The 25,783-nt window shown below is 38.7% G+C and overlaps 1 protein-coding gene across 1 annotated transcript in view; it reads left to right on the top strand.

Annotated features, from left to right (window-relative positions):
- Positions 1 to 3,057: 3,057 nt before the first annotated feature.
- The window catches only part of hmga2 (high mobility group AT-hook 2), a 127,464-nt gene continuing 104,738 nt past the window's right edge, over positions 3,058 to 25,783 (top strand). The window contains exons 1-3 of the mRNA XM_052030469.1: positions 3,058 to 3,243; positions 5,118 to 5,204; positions 8,017 to 8,067. Of these exons, the coding sequence (XP_051886429.1) occupies positions 3,139 to 3,243; positions 5,118 to 5,204; positions 8,017 to 8,067 (243 nt within the window). The 5' untranslated portion in view covers positions 3,058 to 3,138. The remainder of the gene's footprint in view (positions 3,244 to 5,117; positions 5,205 to 8,016; positions 8,068 to 25,783) is intronic.

The following is a 25,783-nucleotide window of genomic DNA, read 5'->3' as shown; positions in this document are numbered from 1 at the left end:
GTAAATCGATGTGTGGTGTCGTTGGTAGTTTCTTTTGTTCATCCCTCGGGTTGTTTCTCATTCAGATAAAATAAAACGTTTCAAACTAGCATTCTTCGAAATAAAAACAAGCACATTGAAACTTTAAAACCAGTGCCCATGTCCCTCGGTTCAACCCCCACCTCTTCGATTTATCTGCAGATTTGCACCTCAGATGGAATCGTGTTTGCCTGTTTACAGATTAATTTGTAGAATAATGGTAAATGCGAAAAGCTATAAACTGTGCCGTTTTCTTTGTTTCTTCTATTAGGTATAACTTGTTCCAGGTCACCAGCGTGCTTTGAAGACTTGGGGGGCTCCCATTACACTACCAGCTGAGAGGCAAAGACTTTGTGAATGAATGAAGCTTGATTGAGAAAAAAAAGTGACTTTGGTTTTGCATTAATACAAACACAGGGGTTGCAGACTTTGCAAAAGGAAAGGGATATTAAAAATATACATGATGATTGCACTTTGATCTTCACGAGATAATATTAACACCGTTCGGGGGAATGATATGCAATGGCGAACCATCTGTGGTGGCGGGGTTGGGGAGGAGTGGGGTGGGATTGCTTTCCCCTGGGGTGGCCCCACCTTTCAGTGTCTATGCGTGTGGCATACCATGCCTCCAAATAATCCTTTTCCCTGCTGCATAGCCTGTTTGCTGACATTTCCTCGGCGGCCCTACAGAGCTAAAAGACAGGAAATAAACATATTTAATGTGACAGGACAATCCACCATCGCTGTCATAAATAGAACCAGCAACCATCACGCTTGTTAACACGCCCAAGTAAATGTTTTAAAGCTGTGAGTAAACCGGCTCCTCCCACCCACCACAAAATAAAATCGAATTGTCAATGTCAGTCATATTAAGAATAATCGACTGTCAATCGACTTAGAACCAGGACCATCAGGAAATAGATCAGTGTTCTAAAAATTTACATTCCCACAATGTGGATTTGGAAGTAACTTCATTGCAAGGAATAATTGTGCAGTATAGAAACAGGCAAACATGAATTGAAATTTCACCACTTAAAAGTTTCTGAAAAAAAATCCCTATAGCAACAACAACCGAGCCTAATTATGTTTTCATTTTTGTGGCGGCTAAGGAAACCCATCTTATTTTCTGATTATCCATTGTCGTTCTCCTAACGTTACATGCCAGAGGTACAATCGGTCTTCTCTTAGGAACTTGTGTTATTTAGCACTTCCTGCAGTAATTTATGGCAATGGCTATTGATTAGTTTTTTTTAGCATGATCATTTCATTCCCTTCAAGCGCTGACGCCATGCAGTCTACAGGAGGAGGAGTCGAGAGCCGACGGGCGGGCAAACTCTCCCGACAGGCTTCTTGGGGGTCCTGGTACTGCCTTTTTTTATGAATGAAGTGCATCTGCGAATGAGAGAACCGCGTGTGTGTGGGGGTGGAGGGGGGGGGGGGGCGAAGCAATATTTGTTGTGAATTCACTGTGCACTCCATCTCGCTGTGCCTCTATTTTAAAAGCTGTGCTCTGGCTTGAAACCTAATTTCAAAAACAATTTACTTTGTGGGTGTTTTTGTTTTGCAAAACAATCAGCGCGTAAAATTCACTTTACTGTAAACTTTATGCCCCCTCTTTCCGATGAGGCACAAAAATCCGTGCTCCCCCCCAACCCCCAACAACTTTCCTCCCTATTGTGTGTAAGACAGAGAGGACAGGGAGAAATCCAAATTCCTTGTTCTGAACTGACTCGGCGATCGTGGGAAACTGCCTGCACGTAAAGCAGCGAATTCTTTGTCACTGTTGTTCTTCTGTAATTGATCTCACTTCATGTCGTTGAGCGGCGCAGATCAAAGTCGGGCTTGGCTGTTGGAGGTCGAGAAAGCACATGCAGCTTCTAGAGAGAGTCGCACAGTACACCGCGTCTGGAGAGGACGAAGATGCTCTCCTCGTGTGCAGTTAGCACCCGCTCAGAGCGCAAAATGCACAATACGTATGGCTGTGTGTGTGAGCATTGAACAACGTTAAAATAATCCACCAAACTGCCCCACCTGATAAACAGCCCCGTTCAACAATAAAACCAGGCTCATCTTAAAAAGTGTGAATGGGAGGGTTCTCGGGAACACTGCTCATTGTGCAATGCATCTGCGATTTGACTTTACCTAACCCGTTTAATTGAAAGAATAGGGTGAAACACAGTTGCCCACCCCCCACTCTCCCGGTGCCCTTTGTACAGCGATCCACCAATCCCTGTGCCGTCCCTGTAGCCGCACTGTGCACGGTGAATAGCAGCAGATTGCAGTGGGGAGGGAAACCACCAGAACTGGAAACCTGTCTACGTTTTCCCTTTTTTTTCGGGCCAAGCGATGCAAAAAAATATGTTAAGTTGGAAGTTCTCCTCCCTCGGAATGCGCTGTGTTGATCCGACGGGGGTGTATTTAAATAACCTGCTGGATTTCAGCCATTCAGAAGAGGCTTTGTTACAGAGTGCCCGAGCCTGGGACACGTGAGCCCGCGCTCTCCCTCCCAGTGTTGGTGAATTGCGAATGTTTCATCTGGATCTTGTCCAAGCTGATCGCTGGGGTTTTTTTCCCTGGTCCTGCCTCTTGCCCCCTCCCCTCCTCTCATTCTCAACCCCACCCCTCCCCCCCTCCTTTTTCCACCCACGAGTAAAGGTGCTTTTTTTTTACCCATTCTCCTTTCGTGGGTTGGACACGAATAATAGTCCCAGTAACTCTTTCCCTTTCACTGAAACTCCTGTATAGCGGTTGCTGGGCTCTCTGCTTCCCCCCCCCCCCCCCTTCGTTTATTAGTTTACGGTGCATAAAGTATGATCATTATTGTTACACTTGGCAGGAAACTGCAGTGCCCCGATTTCAGTCTGTGCCGTCCCAGCAGATCATAACTGGTCCCGTTCACACTTTAATTCCCATTAAATTACAATAACCAGTAAAAGCAAGCAGCGGTACCCACTGCATCTTTGGTAGCATCCTGCAATTTGTTGCTCCAGCTTTATTTCTCTTCTTCCGTCTATTTCTTTTCATTTTTGCCTCCTCCTCATTACATTCAACACCAGGGCGGCCGGTGTTACTGCTCCTTGTGTTAACCTGTTGGAAAGAGCCAGATTGTCAGAAGCCGCAATGAGCACAAGAGGTGAAGGACCCAGCCAGTCCACGACTCCCCCGGAACAACCTGCAGAGCCACCGCAGAAGAGAGGTCGGGGAAGACCCAAGAAACAGCAGCAAGTCAGTATAGCGCTGTTTTTTTTTGTTAATTATTCTGTCTTTTTCCACCGAGAGGATCTATGGAGTGGGTGGGAATAGAACTGAGGATTAGTTTAAGGACGGTTTTAGTTGTATGTACTGTTAGAAGTAGCCATCTCTTCCTGCTTTTTCTTTCTTTCTAGTTTGGTTGCGTGTTCGAGTATGGATGCGTTGAAAATTTACTCGAAAGCCTGCGTTGGGGATGAGGCATTTCTCTCTCTCTCTCTCTCTCTCTCTCTTTCAGTGGTTTAAAGGTAGTTTAGGAAACGCTGACCTTTGTGTGACTGCGACGTTAAATCGGCCCGCCACCGATGTCAATAATAATCGCGAAGGGAATGAAGTGTCTGTAATAAAGTGAATGAAGGATGTTTGTCAGAGTTACCTGTTGCACATTCACGGCTTCTCGGTCTTCTGTAACGCTCCGGAAAGGCCGGCAGCTTTGTTTTTGTTGTTCAAGTATCACCCATTTAAACAAAAGTGATCCGAAAATCCCGCCTAATTTGATGTCTTGTGGGACACAGATACTCGCCCTTTCTGTCGCGCGTTGTGTCTCTGTCTGTCTGTCTCTCTCCCTACGTGGCTGCCACAAAGATTTCCTTTCCTCAAGTTTTGGGAAAAGACTTTCTCGATCTTGGGTTATTTGGGAATGGTGACACCATTTAAGCGCGAGAACGTGTATAAATTTCTTTCTCTCCCCCCCCCCCCCCCCCCCAACTTTGTAGCCACTTTCAGGACCGTAGTAATGGACCTTATTTCATACAAATACATTGTTTCCAGACTTGTGTTTTGAGCGGGGTACTTATTGAGGCGCACTCTCTCTAATTTGCTAATACACCGCTGTGTGCAAATGAAATACTTGCTTTTGTGTCAAGGGCAATATTTCAATGCCACCACGAACTGACTAAACGTGTCCACTTTTTTTTATTTCCAGCTCTGGTTGCGTTATATTCTAAGCAGGACGTCCTGTAAGGATCGGTTTATTTAATAATCTGGTCTGTGCCCGGATCATGAAGCAGTGGTTTATTTGAGAAGCAATCAAATGTCTGCTTAGACTTTCCTTCCGTTTGGATTGACACGTTCTTTTTCATTAAATGCCTCCGAGTTGTTGAAAACGCTGCTTGCCGAGGGTGCAGGTCTGCAGCGTCATTCCCTATGTTGTGAGTTTTATGGGAATCTGGCTGAAAAACGGCTCAAGGTATAGATATTTAGGGTCTGACCCCCTTCAGCCAACGAGATTGAAAGGTTTCCATTGGCTTCATTAGCTGAATGGTTGGGTGTACCGACTTGAATGGCGATCGCCTGTTGGTTCTGGAGAGCCTACCTAATACTATTGATTTGATGAATTGACACTGCGTAGTTTTGTTAAAAACAAGTAACTTGGGAGTTTGCATTGAACCCTTTGGAATGATGTGCAAAAAACGCTGAAATCACTTTTATTTCTGTCTCTCAAATTTAGCACATCGAGTTTGCCATTTTTAGTTAAGTCTAGTTACACATTGTGTGCTGGTCACCAATATTTTATCAATAAAACCATTTGGAAATCTGTATTAAATTCAACTAATTAATAAGTCATTGATAAGTGATATAAGAAGGTATACGTTCTTTAGGAATAAGTACAGCTGAAATCATGGATATCTAATCAAAATGTAACCCACTGCATCAGTATTTCATTGGTATTCTCCACATTTAAAAAGGAACAGGCATCTAAATTCCAGTGAATTGCTATTGTTACCAAGCACCAATTTTCAATATAGAGTTTGTGTTTTTTGTATGTGCATTTCTTAAAAAGAATTTAATGTATTGGAGCCTTCTTTGGGTCTCTGTTTAACTGGCCACTGTTCCATATTAAATTATAGGAACCCACTGGACCACCTACGCCTAAACGACCTAGGGGAAGACCAAAAGGAAGCAAAAACAAGGGTCCCTCTAAAGCAGCTCAAAAGGTGAGATTAACTTGGGAACGTTTCTGAGCATTAACCACACTCAGAAGACTAGTTTACAAATGAGTTCAATCATTCATCCTGAATACCAGAGGATTTACACCATTTTGGTAATTTGTGTTGTTTGAATCACATTTCCTGCAGTTTGCTATGTCAGAGTAAAGTCCAAGTTTAAAGTAAGAGACCATGACCGCTTCCCCTAGGAAGGATCATTTTCTGTTTCAATTTTGAGGAAGTTGAGCAGCTTTGTTAGAGGGAAACATTTTTGTTTTGTTCTAGTGAGGCCAGTCCAATGAGCTGTACTGTTTATCATAGTTGACTCCATCTAGAGAAATGTCCGATTCACAAGCATATCAGCAAAGATTAGCAAGATCTATGCTCTTGTGTATTTTAGATGTGATTATATGTTGAGTTCTTAGTAATATAATGAGCAATATTTTGTAGTACACGTATGTTGAATTTGAAAACTTAAATACTAGGCATCACTTGGTTGGCAATTCTATAATGGATTATGTTAACATTCAATAAAACTTCAATTGTGTGTGATTCTGTTCTACGTCCAATTGTAAAGGAAAAGTTTAACATGGAAATGTAAGTTGCTAATACCCACTTACTGTTTTTAAAAAAAAGCAAATCTGGACCAGTTCTTTTGCAGCTAGCTTTTTATCCTGCACAATGTATTAGTTTTTATTCACCAAATAAAATGCTGCAACAATGAAAATACATCATTCTGATTGATTCTAAATGCATCCTAGATCAAAACAAGTTTTTGCAATTTCAAGGGAATGTGTGTGATCATGTTAAACAGTGGGATGAAGACATTTAAAAAAAGAGAGAGATTGCAAACAATCTTTTTTGCAAGGAGGAGGTGATGCTCACGCAAAAAAGGCAGGCATGTAAATCTCTTGTATTCACTGTTAACCTCCCACAACTATAATTAATGTTCTTACTAATTCATCCTGATATTGCTTCCATTAAAGTTTGTATTGAACTTGGTATTTCCAGAAATTAGAAACCTGAAGAGATTTACTAATTGAGTCTTCTGGAGCCTTGCAGTTTATAATTAAATTGATAAATGTAACTATAGAGCAAGTCATGTAGGGTATAATTCCTTATTATTTGTGAAGGTATATTTAACTGGAGAGGAAACGCTGGTAGATTAACGTTTTTTGAATTTAACAACGGAAGTGTTTTTAACAATGATTTGTCTTTTAGGCATATATTTTAAAAAGAATTTGCTTATACTTGTATATCAGTAATGCGAAGTGTAACAAGGATTTAACAATGTGTCATTTGGAAAAGGCAACTTTATTATCTTGGGCTCAATATTGCAAAATATATTTGGAAACTTAAGGTCCATCACATTGATTTTTTTTTCAGAAATATGTCACTCCCACTTTATCTTTGTAGATAAAAGGCTATTGGTGTGATTAGTTTAATGGTTAAAACAGAAGAGAAATAAATAAAGATGAGGCCTGTACTGGAAGAAATTGTGATTAGGTTTGAAGCTTAAAATTGATTTATAACCTTAGTCTTTTGGATTGGAATCAATATCTTTCTGAAATAAAATCAAATTTAATCTACTTTTTTTGCCTTTTGATAAGTTACCTTTTCTGAAACTATACTTATAAAATAAAAAGCAGAATTTGAAACCTCTTTAGCTCTGATTTCAGAATCCCAAATCATTTGTCTAAAAGTATGTTTAATACATTGAGTATTGTGTTTTCTAAAGTAAGCCATAGTAATTCTACAGTGATCTCTGGCAACAATTATTTGTCCAGTACACCGCCAATTTCTCCCAGACCTGAACCTTTAACACTTTTATCTTGATGCCTAGCTATTGTTTTGCAAGGCAGATCCCTATCCAGGATTTATATATTGTTACATTTATATTATTACTTAACAAAGGTTGAATGGCTAAAGAACACTTTATATCCATTAAATTATTTAAAGAGGCCTTGTCTTGTTAATTGCATTCTAGTGTGCAGGTTTAATTTCCGTTGCATCTAACATAGTAATATACAAAGGTACAGTGCAAAAGCTCCACCTTTATTGGTCCAGATCCCATATCAATTGTCTCCTTGTTTCAGATACTTTAATAACCCTGGAGTTCAGGTGACATGCAAATCCACATGTTAATTGTTAACAGTCGAGACTTAGACCATCCATTTAGTTAGACACATCACAGTCTTGACTGTGCATATTAATCATCCTGCTGAATTTACCAGATTAATTCATCGACTCTACAAATGGCAATTTGGGGCCAGTGACTTTTGCACAGTGATCTGATTTCTGAGGTAATTTGACACCTTTTAATACACAAATGTATTTGAGTTTTTGAAAGCAAGCAGCTGCAAAAAAAGTAAGATGTAAATTTAAGTTTAGAACAGGTGGACTACAGTAGAATTTTTAAATATTAAATATACTTTGTAGTATTTAACTGTACTGGATATAATTTCCATGGAGTCTAACTCCTTGAGTGAATTGATGTTATTTGCCGTGGAACAAAATAACGTACTGCTATGGTATGAGGCATCAGATAGTTGTTAATATCACAAACTAGCTCAAAACTAGATCGTACACAGGTTATCCAGGAAATGAGTTGTTATAGAGTTTTTCTATTGAAGACTGAAAGAATTTGGTGGACTGATCAACTGAGGTCATTTGTAGGAATCATTATAGTTGAAATGTGGACAGTTAAGCAATAGAGTGAAGACTGTGCGGTTTTGTGCATTACTTTAATTTGTAATGGGTCCTGTACAATAGAATACTTAAGCATGTGAAGATAACCTTGTTTTTCCAATTATTTTATTAGAAAGCTGAGCCCACTGGTGAGAAACGACCTAGGGGTAGACCTAGAAAATGGGTAAGTGCCACTTTCTTTATTGTATTGTGCTAGTGTTGGACCTGTTTTTTTTTGTCATCTTGCTGCAACCCTTCCCACCCTATAATAGGCAAGCATAGATTTCTTGTTCAACTGCCTGACTTTTCTTGTGTGGGGAAGTTCATTCTCCCATGAGATGGATCCCAACTGAATTCACTGCTGTCCTTCCCCAAGATCCTCTTGTGAACACTTTCCACACCGATACCTGAATACAAATCAGAGCAGGGAGCAAAAGTGATTTTTGTTTTCCCTTCACTCCTTCAGGATCAATGAAGAGAATTGGTGTTGCCCATGCGGCTGCTTTTCCTGAGATTAGCAAAATCTGAAAGAGTGAAGATTCAACCTGACATTTCATTGATATGCATGACTTGCCTGCTTAAAATACTTTCAAAAGAGCCTTGCTAAAGTAAAACTGTTTTCATTGCAAGATGATAACTTGCACAAAACCTGGTCTAGTTGTTACGAATGCTAGAAGGCCTAGGTGATGTACGTAGTCAGAATCAAAAGGTGACCAGTAAGAAAAGTAAAGTAAAAGTGAAAACAGTAATGTTTCCCTTTTGTTATTCTCATAGCTAGTAGATGATGCTGATGGCTTGTCAATTCCTTCATAAAAGTCAATAAATGTATGGTTAGGAAAAAGAGAAGTTATCAGGGATACATTTAAACAGACAATAAATGCCCCTTGAGTCACTGTTCTTTCAGTGCTACTGGGATTGTGGAAAGCATTCATACATGCCTTAATACAACAGGATCTAAATTGCATCCCACTTTTACTCTGCATTGTTTGCTGGTTTGCAATGTTTCCCCTGTTGAATAGGGAGAATTTTTCCTCCTAAAAGAAATAAGTTAGGAACAGTCAGTGATGGATCCAGGTTTCGTTAGATTCTAATAAACAGTCATTGTGAAGTAGCTTGCTCTTTAAACTACATTTTATTGTAACAAACTTTATGTTTAAGAACGTGAGAAAGAAGAGCAAAAGTGGACCATGAGGCCCATGAACCTACTCTGCCATTCAGAAATGGCTAATCTAATCGTGGTTCTCAATTCCTTTCTTGTCCTTGGTTCCCTTTAGTCCAAAATCTGTCTCGGGCTTGAAAATAACTTAATAATTCAATGTCCAGAGCACTCTGGCTTAGATAATTCTGGAGATTCTCAACACATTTGGGAGGAATATACAAAATAATTTCAATTCTAACAATAAAAAATATCAATTTGATCAATTATCATGGGTAAAAATTTGCCAAATGAAGTTATGATCCTACGCTGTTAAAGGCTTAATTCCTCAAATGCAAGCATACACTATCACCACTATATTGAAGGCTGCAGTGTGTGTACTGTGTATATTTAATGTGCTAGAATTAGATTGAATTTGCAGTGCTGAAACAGGTTCTGTGACCCTTGTTTCATGCAAACCTCCTCCAGCCTTTACATCAATTCTATTTCCCCACCCCCCCAGTGTGTTTATCTGTCTTTTCCTTAAAATTCATTCATTTATTGGTTTCTTGAGCTAGCAAGATCCTCATTGGTCAATCCAACCAGTTCCCAAGTAAAAAAAAGGTCCTGAATTTCCTGTTGGATTTATTGGTAGCTTTCTTGTATCTACGGCCTCACATGGAAGCATTTTCTTTATGTATGTCCTACCCATAATCCCTAAAGATCTATGCTAATTCTCTCAGTTTTTTTTACTTACTAGATAACAGCTGAGGCATTGTCTTTTGTCATGGGTATAACTTGTCAGTTCTGGTGGCATTATTGCAAGTCTTTGTCTGGCATCGTCTTATGATTCTATTTCCCTTTATAATATGGAGAGCTGAACTGTGTGCATATTTTCAGGTGATTGCACAGAATCATAGAAGTATATTACAAAATTTGCCTGTTCCAGTAAACTCGTATCAATAAAAAATCTCCCAATTCAACACAATCCTATTTCCATTGTGTCTTCAATCAACTGGGAATCCAAGTAAGTCTCCTTGCTTAATGCTTGTTGGTAGAGTGCATAGCTTCTTTAACAAGGGTATCTTCTTGCACTACTTGGTTCCTTTTCTTGCATAAATTGAAATTCTGCTTGCAGTAACAGAAGGAGGAACGCTGTAAGAGCTGAACATGCAATTTTCTGTAATGTTAGACCCATCAAGCAAAAATTTCAATAAAGGAAATTAGAAATGAATTGTATAAAACTGACTTTCTTGAGTGTGAGATGAAGGAATATCTCTGTTCTGTTTATCTGTTTCTCTATTTAATTATCATCCTATACAATGCTTTAGGAACTTAAGGTTGACTGAGGGTGATTTTTATGTAAATAAAATCTAGACACAGTGCTGTCTCTTCCCTAGAATCAAATTTATATAGAAGTTTAAAACTAAATTCAAACCCAGGAAAGCTTTAGGTTATTTTTGATTGTGTAGTTGGTTCCTGTTTGAGTCAGGACCTGCACACGGTATCTTTGTGCCTTCCAAGATGTCAACTTTTTTTTAAAAAAAAGGAATGATAACTAACAAGTTCAAAGAAGCAAAGATTAAGCAAGCAATTTCCAGTGTAGCAGCCAAAGATCATAATTGAAAGTTTTCAATTTTGACTAAAACTAAGAATGAGTGATTGAAAAATCAAAAAAAGCAGATGTTGGAAATTAGAAATAAAAATGTAAAATGTTGGAAATGTTCAGTAGGTCAGGCAGTATCTGTGGAGATAGAAACAAAGGTTTTAATTGATGGCCTTTCCTTAGAACTAGGGAAGGTTAGAAATTAGACACGTTTTCATTTGTAGTGGAGAGAACAAAAGAGTAGAGAGCAAGAGAGACTGAATGTCATAAATGGTTGTGCCAACTGAGATTAGTTGGCGAAGGCTTGTTAATCATAGTTGATCTCCTTGAAGGTGTAAATGGGAAATGAATGAGGACAGAGAAGGGAAAAGTAACTATGGACCCGTGAGATTCAGAACCCTGCAGTTGGTGGAAATCTGAAATAAGAGGATGCCAGAAATACTAAGCAGGTTGAGGAACATATATGGAGAGGGAAAACAATTAGTTTGATGATGTTTGCTCAAAAGTGGCCATTTTCAATGCAAACTGGAACAGCTAATTATCTGAAATTGTTGAATTCAATGCTAAGTATTGAGGGCTGCAGTCAGAAGATATGTTGGGCTTCATAGGAAAGATGTAGGAAGCAAAAGACACAGGTCACCATGAAAGTGGGATGAAGAATTAAAGTGATAGGTAACTGGAATTTCAGGTCACCTTTTTGGATTGAACAGAGATGTTCTGTAAAACGGTCATCCTGTCTGTGTTTGGTTTCTCCAGTATAGGGGGGACTGCAATTGTGAGCACTGAATGCTGCTTACAACTTGGTCTAGTGCTTTCAATATATCTTCCATTTTCTGCAATTTAAAAGTTTGATCTCTAACTTTTCCTAGTACTGATGAAAGGCTTTCAGCCTGAAATATTAACTTTGTTTCTTCCTCCATGGTCATTGAGAGCTCCCCAGATATCTTGGGTAACTTTACTGTGAGGTGATCAGACCAGAAGAAAAAAACAACTGGCAATGGTGAAGCCAGGACTGGGCTTGGTTCTGCTAACGCTGCAGTGAATTTTCAGGTTCATGTGCAAATGCCACTTGGATAAAGGACGAGTGGAATTGAATACTGTCAGGAGTTTCTGGTTCAGGAAAGAATGGGGTCAATGGAGAAAAATCAGAAGCAACAATAAATCAAAGTGTTTTTTGCGCAGAATATTTTTCTTGCTAACACTCTGTATGTTTAGCATCGAACAAGTGGTGTAAAGTTTTGCTGCTGCAGTGGACATTTAGAAGTATAAATAATTATGTGAGTGTTGAGAAAAAGGAATGTGCTGGGACACTGTTACAATTGCTTATTCTAGTCTTTGAAACGTCCTTCTCACATTTGTTAAGTCTGCCAGCAGTACGTAACAGTCATGCTGACATAGTTCTCATAAATGTGAATGATTGCTTACAGACCAAATATAGATCCTATACTTTATCAACTTTTAAGCCGTTTTCACCTACATTTAATGTAGTATGTAGCACATTATTATTTTAAGTGATATATTTGTAATGGTATTGAAATTGTGCATTTTGTTTCTAAATTTGAATTTTCCAATGCTGGAAGATAGTCTCAGTTGTTTGTAATTATGAAACGTATTGGAGCACCCTTCGTAAAGTAGGGCAAGAGGTGTTCAATTCTTTTGGAGTTTATCAAACACAATTAAATAACTTTGTTGCCATGACCTTCACTTACAAATAAAACATTGTGGCTGAAAACCAATCAAATATCCTACTGAAAGGGAAGAGCTATGTGAATATAGGAAGTGATTCTAAACTTGTATTTTATAAAGAACAGAACTCAAATAGAAATCAAAGTATTGCAGCACTTCTTTTGCTTAACTTCATAAATCAATTTAATGATCTAAGTAACAGTATTGGTCTTCTCTGTTCTAAAATTCTGGTATTATACTACCACAGATAAAACAAAAGCTGTTCTAGAAAAATTATTTTATCAAAGCCCAGTGATTACAATGTTGATGTAAATGCATTGTCCTGCACTGATTGTTATTGGTTTATTATTGTCACTTGTACTGAGGCACAGTGGAAAAACTTGTCTTGCGTACCGTTCGTACAGATCAATTCATTACACAGTGCATTGAGGTAGTACAAAGTAAAAACAGTAACAATACAGAGTAGTGTCACAGCTACAGAGGAAGTGCAGTGCAGGTAGACAATAAGGTGCAAGATCACAACAAGGTCAAGGATTTGTCAAGGAGCAGTATTGTTCAATACGTTAGCCACATGTAGCTAAATGGGAATACATCCATTGAATTCCTGATTTCTTAATTCATTTTCACTTAATGAAACCACAGGGTGTGATGTAATTATTAATTTGCAAAGGGTATCTATGGACTGTTTGTCATTTATTTGTAAAACGCTAAGATGAAATGAAGAATGTCGTAAATGTGTGCTTCACTTCTTTAGTCCCTGCTGGTATTTGTTGAAGTCAATGCACTCTTATAATAGTTACTAATTGTGGTAGGGTATGAAAGGCAACTTTTTCTAAAATTGGGGTATGGCTAAAATAATGTTGACAAAGCCACACCCTTAGCAGGACATTTTCTACTCAACAACAATGTCTAATGGCTGAACATTTACTGGGCATGCTCATGAATTGTGTCTGGACAGGTGATTTCAACACTTCAGTTGAAGAAATATAATTGGAGTGAAATAAAATTGGTTGGTTTACAGCCATAGAGCATAACACAACAGCAGTTTTACTGTTTCAGGATTGATCTTTGAACCTACGAATCCAGCTCCCCATTCACACTGATAGTTTTACTTTCTCTAAGCCTCCAGTCAACTGTTAATATAGACCTATAATTTATTTTTATTATACTGGCCCACAGCAGTGTTGGTGACATAATTTAGCAGTTCAACTGCTCTAAAATTGTTTTCACACAACTTGAAATGCAGTCTGCTAGTTCATTGCAGAACTAAACTGTATTTGGCTAAGTTTAGTTCTGCTTGCCTTCCTTGATGTGTAGGGCTTGACTTCTCAATCTACAGAATGACCAACATGCTTGCAGTCTGCCTTCATGGACATGGAATTAACCATTGGCAAGCAAGTCATGTGGAGACAACATGGGGCAAGCTGAGATGCTGTGTTTGCAAGTGTGTTCTTACTTTAATAAGAAAGTTGTGATGTAGCACCTAAAATAATGAATCAGTTTTCATTACTAATATATTTGGGAATTAACTTGCAGAAATGAATTGTATTTTATATCTGTAGAGAATGGCCTTTGTAATTCAAATTCATTTAATATTTAACCTGTAAAATCTATAATCAAAAGTAATTTTGTGTGTTATTCTAACTGAGACTTTATCTCTGTTATTACCAGAAATTTGTTGCAGATTTGCTTGATGCATAATTAGATTATGTAGGGCAAGTTGGTTTTTGAGCACTGTGGGTGCCAAATTAGTTTCAAAATGGTATCCATTGCATCCACACATGAGAAGCATACAGTGGATTGTTCATTATGTTGGTGAGGCTGTTAGCACTTGCACTTCTAATGCTCACCAGAAGTATGCTGATAGTAATATTACGCATGCCATGCCAATTCATTGACATAATTTTTCAGTAACTTAGCTTTCCAGCTGTCTTAACTTTATGCAAATGAATGTTCCTACCAGCTCTAGGATCAGCTATCACAATCTTTCCAGATTGCTGTTTCGTCCAGCTATTTGCTCTGCAAGAGGAGGAAGTGGTCATGTGGTGTAATGTATTTGTGTCATTTGCCTGTCGTCTTGAACAGATGGCACTGTGTGCAACCTGGGAGATTTGGGGGTGAGGTTTGAAGCAGAGTTGGGTTTTGTGTGGATCCAGTGGAGTATGGGAATGTTGGGTATGAATGCTGAGTTTTAGAGGTTGTTGGTGAGAGTGAGTATGAGCTGCATTGAACAGTGTCTGAGGCCGTTGACGTTTTAGGAAAAAACTGTGGATGCTGGAAACCTAAAATGAAAACAGGAAATGCTGGAAACATTCAGCTGGCCAGGCAATATCAGTGGAAAGAGAATGTGTTTTAGGTTGCATAAAAATTTGGGAGGAGTGGGGGTGGTGGGGGAGGGAAGACAGGCTAGAGATGGATGGGACAAAGGGAATATCTGTGATATGTTGAGGCCAGGGTTGCTCTGGGGATGGGTTGTTAAAGGGGAATTTAGAGGGTGACAAATGTGAAGGTTGCACCTTTTGTCACCCTCTACCTGCTGTTAACAATCCATCCCCACAGCAACCTTGCCCTGATCCTATAATAAATAATTCTCATTGTCCTATGCATGTGTTCCCCCCCCCACCCACCTTCTCTGCAACTTAAAGCTAACTTTTTTTTTCTCTTTTTCCAGTTCTGACCAAGAGTCTTTGACCTGAAAAGTTAACTCTGTTGCGCTCTCAGCAAATGCTGCCTGACCTGCTGAGTATTTCCACTATTTTCTGTTTTTGGTGGCTTTGGCAGTTGGAGTCTTCACTGACCATGATCACATACGTGAGGTTAGTGAACCTTTCTCGGGTACTTCACTCACTGCCTTGAATCTTAACACTTGAATTGACCGCTTTGGTTACCTGCATCCACTGCCTTCAGAATGTGTCTGGAGGGTTTCCTGCCTCTCGGTGGACAGATTATATCTTGCCCCTTTCCACCATTTTTGCCAAGGTTGTGTTGGGAGATCGTGGAGCTTGTTGTCCAATGTTGTGTCATGCAAAGTTTCCCACGTAGAACCTATTTCGAAGAGCCTGTTGCAGGTGCGTTGAACAGCCCTTTAAGAAGTAATAGCCGCTCCTGCCTTTGGACTCTTGCTCAATTGTGAGCAGTCATTCAACACTAGGGTTAGTGCTGGTTGCACACAGCCATCATTGTAATTTAACAAGCAGCAGAGTAGATTAGTGGCCTGCAATAGAAGCAATCGACCTATCTCATCCTGTGCTGTGATCTACATGCTGTTGTCTTTTTTTTGAGGACTATCCACATTAGCTCCTCTGGATTAACAGAATAATGTACTACACTGGATTTGTAGTCAGAATCAAAATAAAAGGGTGGTATTTTTTTGACTACTTTCTAAAGTTCAATAGTTTAATGTATGTCATGGGGGACAAATTTCTGAAGCTAATGAATACTAAATGAAAGGCCATATAGTGTAACTGAATAATGACAACGTTGTTAAAGATGACTAAAAGTATCTTTGGCTTAAAGCTGGTGATGGAATGAATGCTTGGTGCAATGGAATGATCATAATGTTGTAAATGTGTTGAATGTTAAATAAATTCAATAAAAAATATGTTAGCCATTTCAGCTGTGGCTCAGTGCTAACTGTCATGCATCAGGGTTAGAAGCTCGTGTGTTCACACCCCTCTACAGGGACAAGTTATTTCACAAATATTGTAGTCAATATCAGAAGAGAGGTGAAATCTCTTTCAAGGTGTCTATACCTAAGTGAAATATTCGGGGTGAAATTCCACTTCTGTGATGAAGCAGAACAGATGGGAGTGGTATGCTGCCAATGTGCAGCTGGACTGATCTGCTCTTTCTGCTGATCAAAGCCAATGCATTTCATTCCTATTGTCCTACAGCACATCTGTAAACCCAAAGAAATCATAGCCCAAACTGATATTTTTAATTCATTATTCATGAATGGTAGTATTGACAGTAAAATATATTTCTCAAAACTTTTTACGATTCAATCTTTGAGAATTTGACCTCCTGTTTGGAAATATTCTGATTTCAATAACCAGAAATAATAATTTAGCTATTAAGTCAGATTACAAGTTCATTCCATTTTAGTAAGTTGGGCACCAGGTGTGGGAGGCTTGGTAGTCATTTTTGAATATAACATAATTTGGAAGGGTTGTTGAGCTGAATGGAGGACAGATAACAGCTGATGGTAAAGATGCTGCTTTTAAGGTCCTTGTCTGAAAGAGACTTTGGACATAATACCTCCCATTTAGGCATTAAAGTGCTGACTATACTTTTTTCTTTTGTAAGTGGTAAGAGCCTGCATCAGTAGAGTAAGTATTGTACGAGTACTAATCCAGGTTCTGCTGTTGGCTGACAGGGCATTGCCGGGGATGTGGATATCCTTTTATGTGCATTAATATGTTTCAGCTCCAATTCTGACAAAGTATCTCCAGAGGAATTACCTACATTGCTTTATGTGTGAACTCCAAAGGAGATATCTGTGTGTTTATTGTTACTTGTCTGTGCATCTGGCATTTCTCCCTCAAGTGCCCTCTTAAAAAGTGCAACCCATTGTTGATCTCATTACTGTGAGTGAACTGCCACATATGGCTAAAAGAAGTGAATGCAGTGTACCATGCCTTAATACTTTGCATTGTTGAGGAGAGATTTTTATAAATGCAAGTCATTTGGTGGCATGGAAGGAGTTAATGCAATTATTGTGCTACTGTTTCCATTGAATTATGATATCCTTACCTTTAGACTTTGGGAGACACATTACCACTCCTATAACCAGCACCAATCAGATGTCAGCTTCTGACTCAGTAACTTTAGTCATTTCCAGTGCCTGAAATAAAGTTTCAGGAACATGAATGTTGAGGCCTTGCATTCACTAGGTCTTTTGGAGTACAAAACTGTGATCTTTAACAAAAAGTTGGTATAAATCTCCAGTCATTCTTGTGCCAAGTATTTAAGTATGTATGGAAGAATTTGGTCATAACATTTCAACCTATATAAATTCAAAGTAAAACATAGTGAAGTATGTACACTCATGGGTGTGATTAATGGAAAAAGACATAGCTACAGTGAAAGGTGTCCCTTTTGTGGTTGGGTGTTAAGGCGGATTCTTGGTTAGGGTAAAGAGCTACACTGTGCAGTTACATTTGACCTAGAAATGATTAATATTAACTGTAGATACTAAAGAATAAGGAAATGTTCTGTCCCAAGCACTTTGATGAGCACACCAATGGAAAATCCTGCACAAGTACTCCTGGTTAAATGCTTCTAACAGCTTCACGCAAAATGTTTTTTTTGCATGAGGCTGTTAGCTGGGTAATGAACGGACAACATGGTGCTATAGTGAAAAGTAGGAGTTATTATTATTGATTCCTTAACCATTAAGGTAATCAACCATATTTTTCCCAGAATGATGAGGTGAAATATTAATGTTATAACTACTTCTGTAATGCAACAAAATGTACATTGCAGCTTCTGAATTGCTTCCTTGATTAAAATGGTATATTTTGGAGTAGAAATTTGTCTACATGTCCACTTATAAGCTCAGTAAGAACCAATCTCATGGGCAAACCTCCCGCTCTGCTGCAAGACAATGGTTAATAATTTGTTGGGCCTTTACTTGGGTCCACCAGACAGGCAATTATCCCCTCAGTTGGGTAAATCAGGGCTTAGTGCCTGTATCATGATATCTTGCCTGCATTGGGCAAAAGTTGGACAGCAGGATCTGGAGGCCTGTGGCACTTGGGATTCTTCATTAAGTACACAACAAATAGCACCAAAGTGTAATTTTCTTTTTTTAAAAGAAAAAGAAATTGGAACAGGGAAGAGCAGTAGTGGCCCTCCAGGATCCAGTGCCATTTCTGGCCCTTGATCGGGCCATGCTTCTCCCATTCCTGCCTTTTCCAGGCATTGAGGCACCATAGTACAAAAGGCCATTTAGCCTATTGTTCCCTTGGAAAAAGCTTTTTGATTTAGTTCCATAACATTGCAAGTGGCTCCCCTTTAAGTTACCTTTTGCAAGTTTCTGTGGAATCTAGTTCCACCACTTTTAAGTTGGTGCATTTCAGATTCAAAAATTCTTTATGTGAAAAGATTTATTCTTATCTCCCCTCTGCTTTTGCTATTTTCAAACCCTTGATCTCAAATTACTAAGCCACTTGCCAGAAGAAACACTTTCTCCCTACTTAGTCAAAACCCCCAATGGTTTTGAACTTCTATTAAATTTCCTGTTTTACAGAGAACAGGCCCAACTTCTCTGATTTATCTAGCTAAATAAGTTCCCTCATCCTTGGCACTCTGACAAGCCTCATCTGCGCACTCTCAAGTCTTGAACATGCTTTCTAAAGTCTGATGCCCACAACTGTGCCCAATAATTCGGCTGAAGCTTAACCTGTGATTTTCAGATGCCTAGGATGACTTACTTATTTTAGTGTTTGATGCCCCTAATTACAAAACCAAATTTCTCTTATACTTAAATCTTATCAATCTACCTGGTCACTTCCAGACAGCTGTCTTTGTGTACTTCCTGCCACACTGCACCATCCCACCAAAGTAACGCTATTTAGATTATACTGCTTTTTCATGTTCATTCTCGCAAAGTACATTCTTGTCAAACTCATTCTATGTTCAATTGCATCTGGCATGTGTCTGCAGATTTTCACTTGCTTTTTGAAGTCTTCATAACTACATTGCCAGGTTTTACATAATCCCAAATTTTGAGATGGCACTGTGTTCCTAATTTTCATTTATTAGCAAGGGAAACATTGGTCCTGATATCAAATGCAATCGGGCAACCAGTTTTATTTCAATTCTCTGCCTCCTTTCCCTAGGCACATTAAATATCCCTTTTAATATGATTTGCTTTTATTTTCTCAATAAATCTGTTACTTGCTATGTTATCAAAATGTTCTCAAGTCCTTTTATTTAAAAGTCTTCATACAACTGTTGCTACACCACCTTTATGAACCTCATTGATTCATTGAAGACTTGAGAACTACTGGTGAGGCATGTGGCCGAAATTGGACATAATTAAACTGGATCCATACTACTGCTACTGAAGACGTGCCTGTGGAGAAGTAAGAGAAACTGTAAACAAGGTCTGAGGTACATTTTTAGATGAGTTTCACGTGTCCCTTGAAAGAATGTAATCAATTTGTAACTTCATATGTGATTATACCTTACTCCCTTTTCCATAAATGATCAATGCATGAAGTGCTTCGTGATATCTCAGTGTGAGGCGTGAAACAACAACACTACATTCGTATAGTCAATAATAGAAAAGTGTCTTGGAGTACTTAAAGGGTGAAATTACAGAATAAAAGCAGTGGCCCAAAGTGTAATGAAAGTAGTAATTTTTAAGGTTTTCATGAGATTCAAGTTGCATTGATAGGATCCTGTCATCCTTGCTCAGTTTAATGTATTTAGTTCTCCAATTTGCATTACATGATGGAGTATTGTTACCCTCTGAAACAACCATCAATACCTCTTGAGGTACCTCCAATAAATGCAGTTTTGCCTGTCATTTGCTTTTGGGAAAATGAATGCTGGTTATTTTTGAGTTCCTTTACTGAGTTTTTTGTAGTCTTTCCAAGTTTATTCTTAAATGGCAGATGTAACGCCCTAGTGCATTTTGGTTTACCTATCGTGATCTGTCAAGTGAAACTAGGCCGTAACATATTCCTGCCAACAGCTGTCTATCCAGGACTTTGACCAATTCTGTTAGTGCTGACTTGTGTAGCTAGTGATAACCAGTTTTGGTGTTCTTTTCAACTTTGCATACATTGTCTCTATTTTTATACTTACAGTGGTGGATAATTTGGAAATTGGTTGGATAATACACAATATGGAACTATTTTACTCATTCTACATTTAAATGACTATGCTGCCTCAAATTGTTCAGCATCTGCCATCCAAGATTTGACTCTGATTTGCTTTAGTGTTTACATACCAGCAGTTTAGTTTCCTTAGCCGAATGAGGCTTGTCTGCTGCTGTTGACCAGTACATTAATATAATTTTCTAAATAAAAATTAAAAATTCTTAAAAAAAAGAAAGTCATGCAGTCAGCTGTTTTTTGGTAATTCTCCAAAAGCAAAAGCATGATAGGACAGGGGGGAGAAGCACAACTGGATTAGTACAACAAAGAGTGAATAAAGGAAGGGTCTTGAAATTGAGTAAATGTGATCGAATTTATTCACCTTGACAGCCAGCTTTTGTGGCTTACTTTTAAGTTCAAAATAATTTTGTGGTTTGCCCATCTCAGATATTGTTGACAGAGTTTGATTTTCTTACATCTCTGGAGAACTGTCCATCATTGCATTTGTGTCTTTGTCATTGTACACTTGATTTGCCTAGCCATTAATATATGGTTAAGCCCACTATACTAAAATGGCCTTTGCATTGTTTGGAAACAGTCTAAATGCAAATCATTCAATAGTGATGGGCAAGACTAAATAGTATTGGGACTTGTGGAGATATGTTATGGCTCCCAGTCTTGCTGATAATCCTGTATTTATTAATGAAAAAGAAGCATTTTTACACATAATTAGAATCTGAAAGAGCAGTAGATAAAAGCTGACCCATATCTCTCTGGCGTCCTCTTTTTCAATTCTCCTATGTTGCTGCCACTGTTTAAAAATTGTGTCAAAGTTTTAAAACAAAAATATTTGCACATAGTCATTAGTTATATGACAATTGATGGAATATCTGTGAAAATGACTATAATGTTAAAATGCTGATCAAAGGCAATATTCCAGATGTATGTGGGAATGGACACAGCCATCTTTGGGATTGCTTGCTTATAAAGAGAAGAACATGATGCAAACTGGCAAAGACTGTAAACATTTTAATATATGGGGACAGAATTGCTCAGTCTGAAAGATTAACTGGAAAATTTGGGGTTGTGATTGCATGAGAGCTCTTGAGGTCAAAACATATTTAAGAATGTCTTTGGGGAGCATGTCTTTGAAATTTTTGTTCTGCATTTCAGTAAATGGGTAAGAAATGCCTGAGCTTGGAATGTGATTAGATTACAACCAATGGTTATATTTAATGTAATCACTTGTCACTTTGAAAGCAAGCATGGACAGTTTGAACAAAGTAGTGAGGTGAATGACTAGCTAATTTGGTGGTGTTGGCTGAGGGGTACATATTGACCAGGGCATTGAGAGGTTTCCCCTGTTCTTCAGGTAATGGAATCTTTTGTTACTTCCTGAATAGGTGTGCACAGTTTTCGCTTAATATATCAATTGAGAAATGAAACCTCCAACAATGCAGCATGCGCTTACCATTACTGCATCAAAATTTCACTTGAAGTGATGTTTTCAGTTTCTGGAATGGGGCTGGAACCCAATGCATTTTCAGGAATTTTGAAGTCTGGCTTTGAGTTGGGCAAGGGGAAAATAAGCCCCACTCCTGACTTTTATCCAGTGGCCTCTTTTGAAAGGAAGTACAAAAGCATTAGGAGATGTCTGGAATATGATTTGAATGGGGTTCCAATGCTCAGTTATCTTCCTAAATGAAGATTAGCCAGTTGGATAATATATCAGAAAAAGCAGTTTGTGGCTGGTTGCATGTGCTCAGTGGCCCTGAGGGAAAAAGTAAAATTCCTTCAGCTCCTGGAAATGGAAGTGTAATCCTGAATCATCTTTCCTCTTTTCCTGTCCTACAGTATCTTTGCAGTTGATGGAAACCTTGTTTTCCAGACTAAAGGGAAACCCTAACACAACCCTATAGTTATCTGTGCATGTATGCACTTTTCTTGTAGTGTTATAACTGTACCATCACAGTTCCAAATTCTCCACTCTGACAGGTAATTATTCACCAAATAACTATTAAACTTGCAATGGAAGCTGTGGCTATATCTGACTCTGAATGTTTTCTTTTCTTGTGACCAAGTTGCCATTTTGGGTTTATGGTAGGTGTTTTCTATGCACAGGTCATTGGGTGTTCTTTTGTGCTGCTGTGATGATTTGCAAATCGAAACTTGCAGTAACAAGTACTTCTCAAATGTCTTAGGTAGCTAAAGCCACAAAACTTCCAGGAACGTTGCTGAAAAGCCAAATTTTTGTGTGGGTAGAATGATATTCTTTGCAGGGTGTTCTGGTATGAAGTGGGCAGGTTGTTGTAATTAAATAGTTTCAGGTTGATTGGTACATCACACACACCAATTAGAGGCCACTCTATTAATGAGAACACAATTTTTGGAAGAAATGTTTGCCTGGGAGCTGACTCATCCTCATCCTATGCAACAGTCTGCTTAACAGCAATGAATAGAGAGGAAATATTTTGCTCACTTCAGTTCATTTGTGTGTCCCAAAACATACCTGGAAAACTGTGACAGAGATTCATTGCTAACAGCTAAATGCTGAATTGTTGGTGCTTATAAAACTGCTTTGGAGTGACCACGAGACATTACAAAGTGATGGCTGAATCAAGTGAAGGAATTTGAAATGCTCAGTCTCCAGTAGTTTGATTCATCGTGTATCTATTTGGTCTGCTGTTCCATGTTGTGTCTGTCTGTTTGCAGTCCTTGGGCAGGGAACCACTGTAAATAAAATTTCTGGCTCAACTGGCTTTTAAAATAAAATGTAATTTTACTCTCTCTGCTCCTCTTGAAGGTGTTTGGCTCATGCTATAGTCCGGTTCTAGAAGCACATTAGACCTTCGTGCATGAAGATGAGCCATTAATATTGGTAGAATATTTGTGATTAATTAAATCTCAAATACAAGAATAGACTTTTATATGTATGATGCCATTCTGGATCTCCTGGGTCATCCTAAATCATTATACACCTAATGAAGCATTTTGAATGTAGTTGTTGTTGTAATGTAGAAAATGCAGCAACCAATTCTGCTCTCCCCACCCCCCACCCCCCAGCAAGGTCCCATCAACAATAATGTGATTGTGACCAGGTCATCTGTTATAGTAATGTTGGTTGATACAAATTGGCTAGGGCACTGAATACTTTACTGTTTGAATAAAGCTATGGATCTTTTGCACCTGCCTGAAGGGAAAGTTTGATTTAATATCTCATCCAAAAATTGGCACCTTTGAGAGAACCATGGTCCATCAGCAATGCACTGGCAGGTCTGTCCAAATTTTGTATCGCAGTCTCAAGTGTGTCTTGAACCTATTATCCCTGATTCAGGAGGCGACAATGTTGTCCCTGATCCAACTCTGTGCCACATCCCATTGGTAATACTGCAATGTGAATGTAATGATAAACATTGATTTGTAAGTGTTTTTGTCCTAATGTATACTTTTTTGGTGATTAATGTAGGAAATGTAATTTTGTGGCTGCATTTGACTATAATTCCAAATGTACCGGTAATAATAAAGCAGAGGGTTCTTGGGTGATTCAGTGACGTATCATGTGGTACTGAGGGTTCCCGATGAATGAGATGTGTGCAAAAGTTGTCCGCAGCATTCAGAGACAAGAGTGGGCAAGAACTCAGTTTGAATCCATGTTCTTGATCGTGTATTGGAGAGTGTGACTAATTCACATGGCCTTCAGTGTTTTCTTCAATTACCTGTCGATAATGGAATGAAAGGGTTGTCCTTGAGCTAGATTTGGACTGTGTGCTTTGGAGTTTAGAAAAATGTGACATGATCTTTGACATTCTGAGAGGAATTGGAAAGAAAGATGCTGAGAGACCTTTTTCCTTCAGTACAGGACTTGTGGACACAGTCTTGGGGTAAGGGAACAATTTAGGACCAAGGTGAGGAGAAATTTCTTTGCAAAGTTGTAAACCTTTGGGAATTCACCACTTTGGAGGGTGATGGTTATCCAGTCATTGAATATATTCAAGATGATATGGTGATAACCCTAAGGGAATCTGAGGATGTTACGATCAAGCAGGCAGTGGATTCAATCTTATTGAATGGCAGAGGAAGCATAAGGGGCCACATGAATTGGTCCTGCTTTTTGTCTTAATGTTCTCTATGATTTAAGACTTGATGGCACTGCCACAGAGAACAGATTCATCACCCCTGAGGAATTATCTACTGCAGGAGCCTTTAGGGAAGGACAACATTGAGGTATAGGAAACCAGTAGAGGAAGAAACTTAACTGGAAGAAAACTTCCTTTCTATCATAAATGTAGGGTAAGAACGATACTTCTGTTTAACTTCAGAATAGGGTTCTGTTTCAGGAAGTTCTTGCATTAAGATGCTTACTCTGCCAAGTTTCTGCCCATAAATTTTTTTTTACGTAAATATTTTTCCCAGGTTCTCCAGGGCATTGGTTATGGTAGGCTAGAGGATATCTAGTTATAATAGCAGAGTGTTATGCAAAGGAATACACAATAGTCATCTAAAATGCAGCTGTGTGTAACTTAGCGTGTCTCTTTAGTGCTGCAAAGTGTAATTGCTGTGCCTTCCTGGATCAATTAAAGGCTAATTTTACTTGGATTATTTTTTCCCCGCATACTTTCCAATGTGGCTACTGAAGTCAATTAGATGCTAATTTCGTTTGGAGAGATTTATTTGTCCTTTGCAAATGGCTGATTGAATTTATTTCCTCCTCCTCACAGAAATTTGCATAAAAATATTAATGTCAGTGCATTGAATGCATATTGAGATGCATATGATAGTTTTGAAATACTGGAGTACTGAATGGCAACAAACTCATGTTTTAGTGCCTTTGTAACATTTATATGCTGTATAAATATCGACATTTTAACCAAAAATTTCCTCTGTTAATGATGCTGCTGAGAAAAGTGTGAACGAGAATGTGATTGACTCCATGTGCCAAAAAGAGAACGTGGAGATGGGCAATGGAAAATGCTTTAGTCGTAAACCACACCCTTCTTGTCTTGATTGTTTTGGACAGGATGCCAGACTGGTTGAGGTTTTGCTTTGTAAGATATGCTGGTTCGTTTAGAAGTTCCTCTTCTGCTTGCAGTTATCAAGACATTACAGATCTGATGATCCCACTGAAGTTCACCAGAATGGGAGGTGGTGGGGTGCAGAAAGTGTGAAAAATCCTGAAGTTTAGCGTGGGAGGCATTTTGCACATATTAAGAATTATAAAAGCTTTAAACATTAAGTTGCACTTGTACTGCTTAATTGTTTGCTGCCTGTCCAAAGTGTTCATTATCCCTATCTTAGAAGGAGGTAAGTTGTCCTGGACTTTTCTCTTGAAAAGGAAGAGTTGAAACGTGGTGGTACTTGTATTTAATCAAATGTATATTTGTGGGCCAAAGTTGAATGCACCGAGTATCATCTTAAAATTGTACATCTTTGTACACGATGTTAAAATGAATGGGCTGAATTAAGTTGGATCCAGCCTGGCTCCTAGTTTTTGCCACCTTTACCTACCTGGTCTGGATGCAGGGGGTCGATCCTGTTGACCCTCAACATCTAGGAGGGTTCTGGAGAAGTATAACGAGGTCTCACAAGCAAGTACACTTTGGGCAGCTCACTGTTGCGGTCTCACCCCTAGGTTGCCATGATAGTACTT

Source organism: Pristis pectinata, chromosome 15, assembly GCF_009764475.1.
Source record: "Pristis pectinata isolate sPriPec2 chromosome 15, sPriPec2.1.pri, whole genome shotgun sequence".
NCBI classification, from domain to species: Eukaryota; Metazoa; Chordata; class Chondrichthyes; order Rhinopristiformes; family Pristidae; genus Pristis; species Pristis pectinata.
The sequence above is the reverse complement of the archived record's forward strand: the minus strand, read 5'-3'. Positions and strand labels throughout refer to the sequence as shown.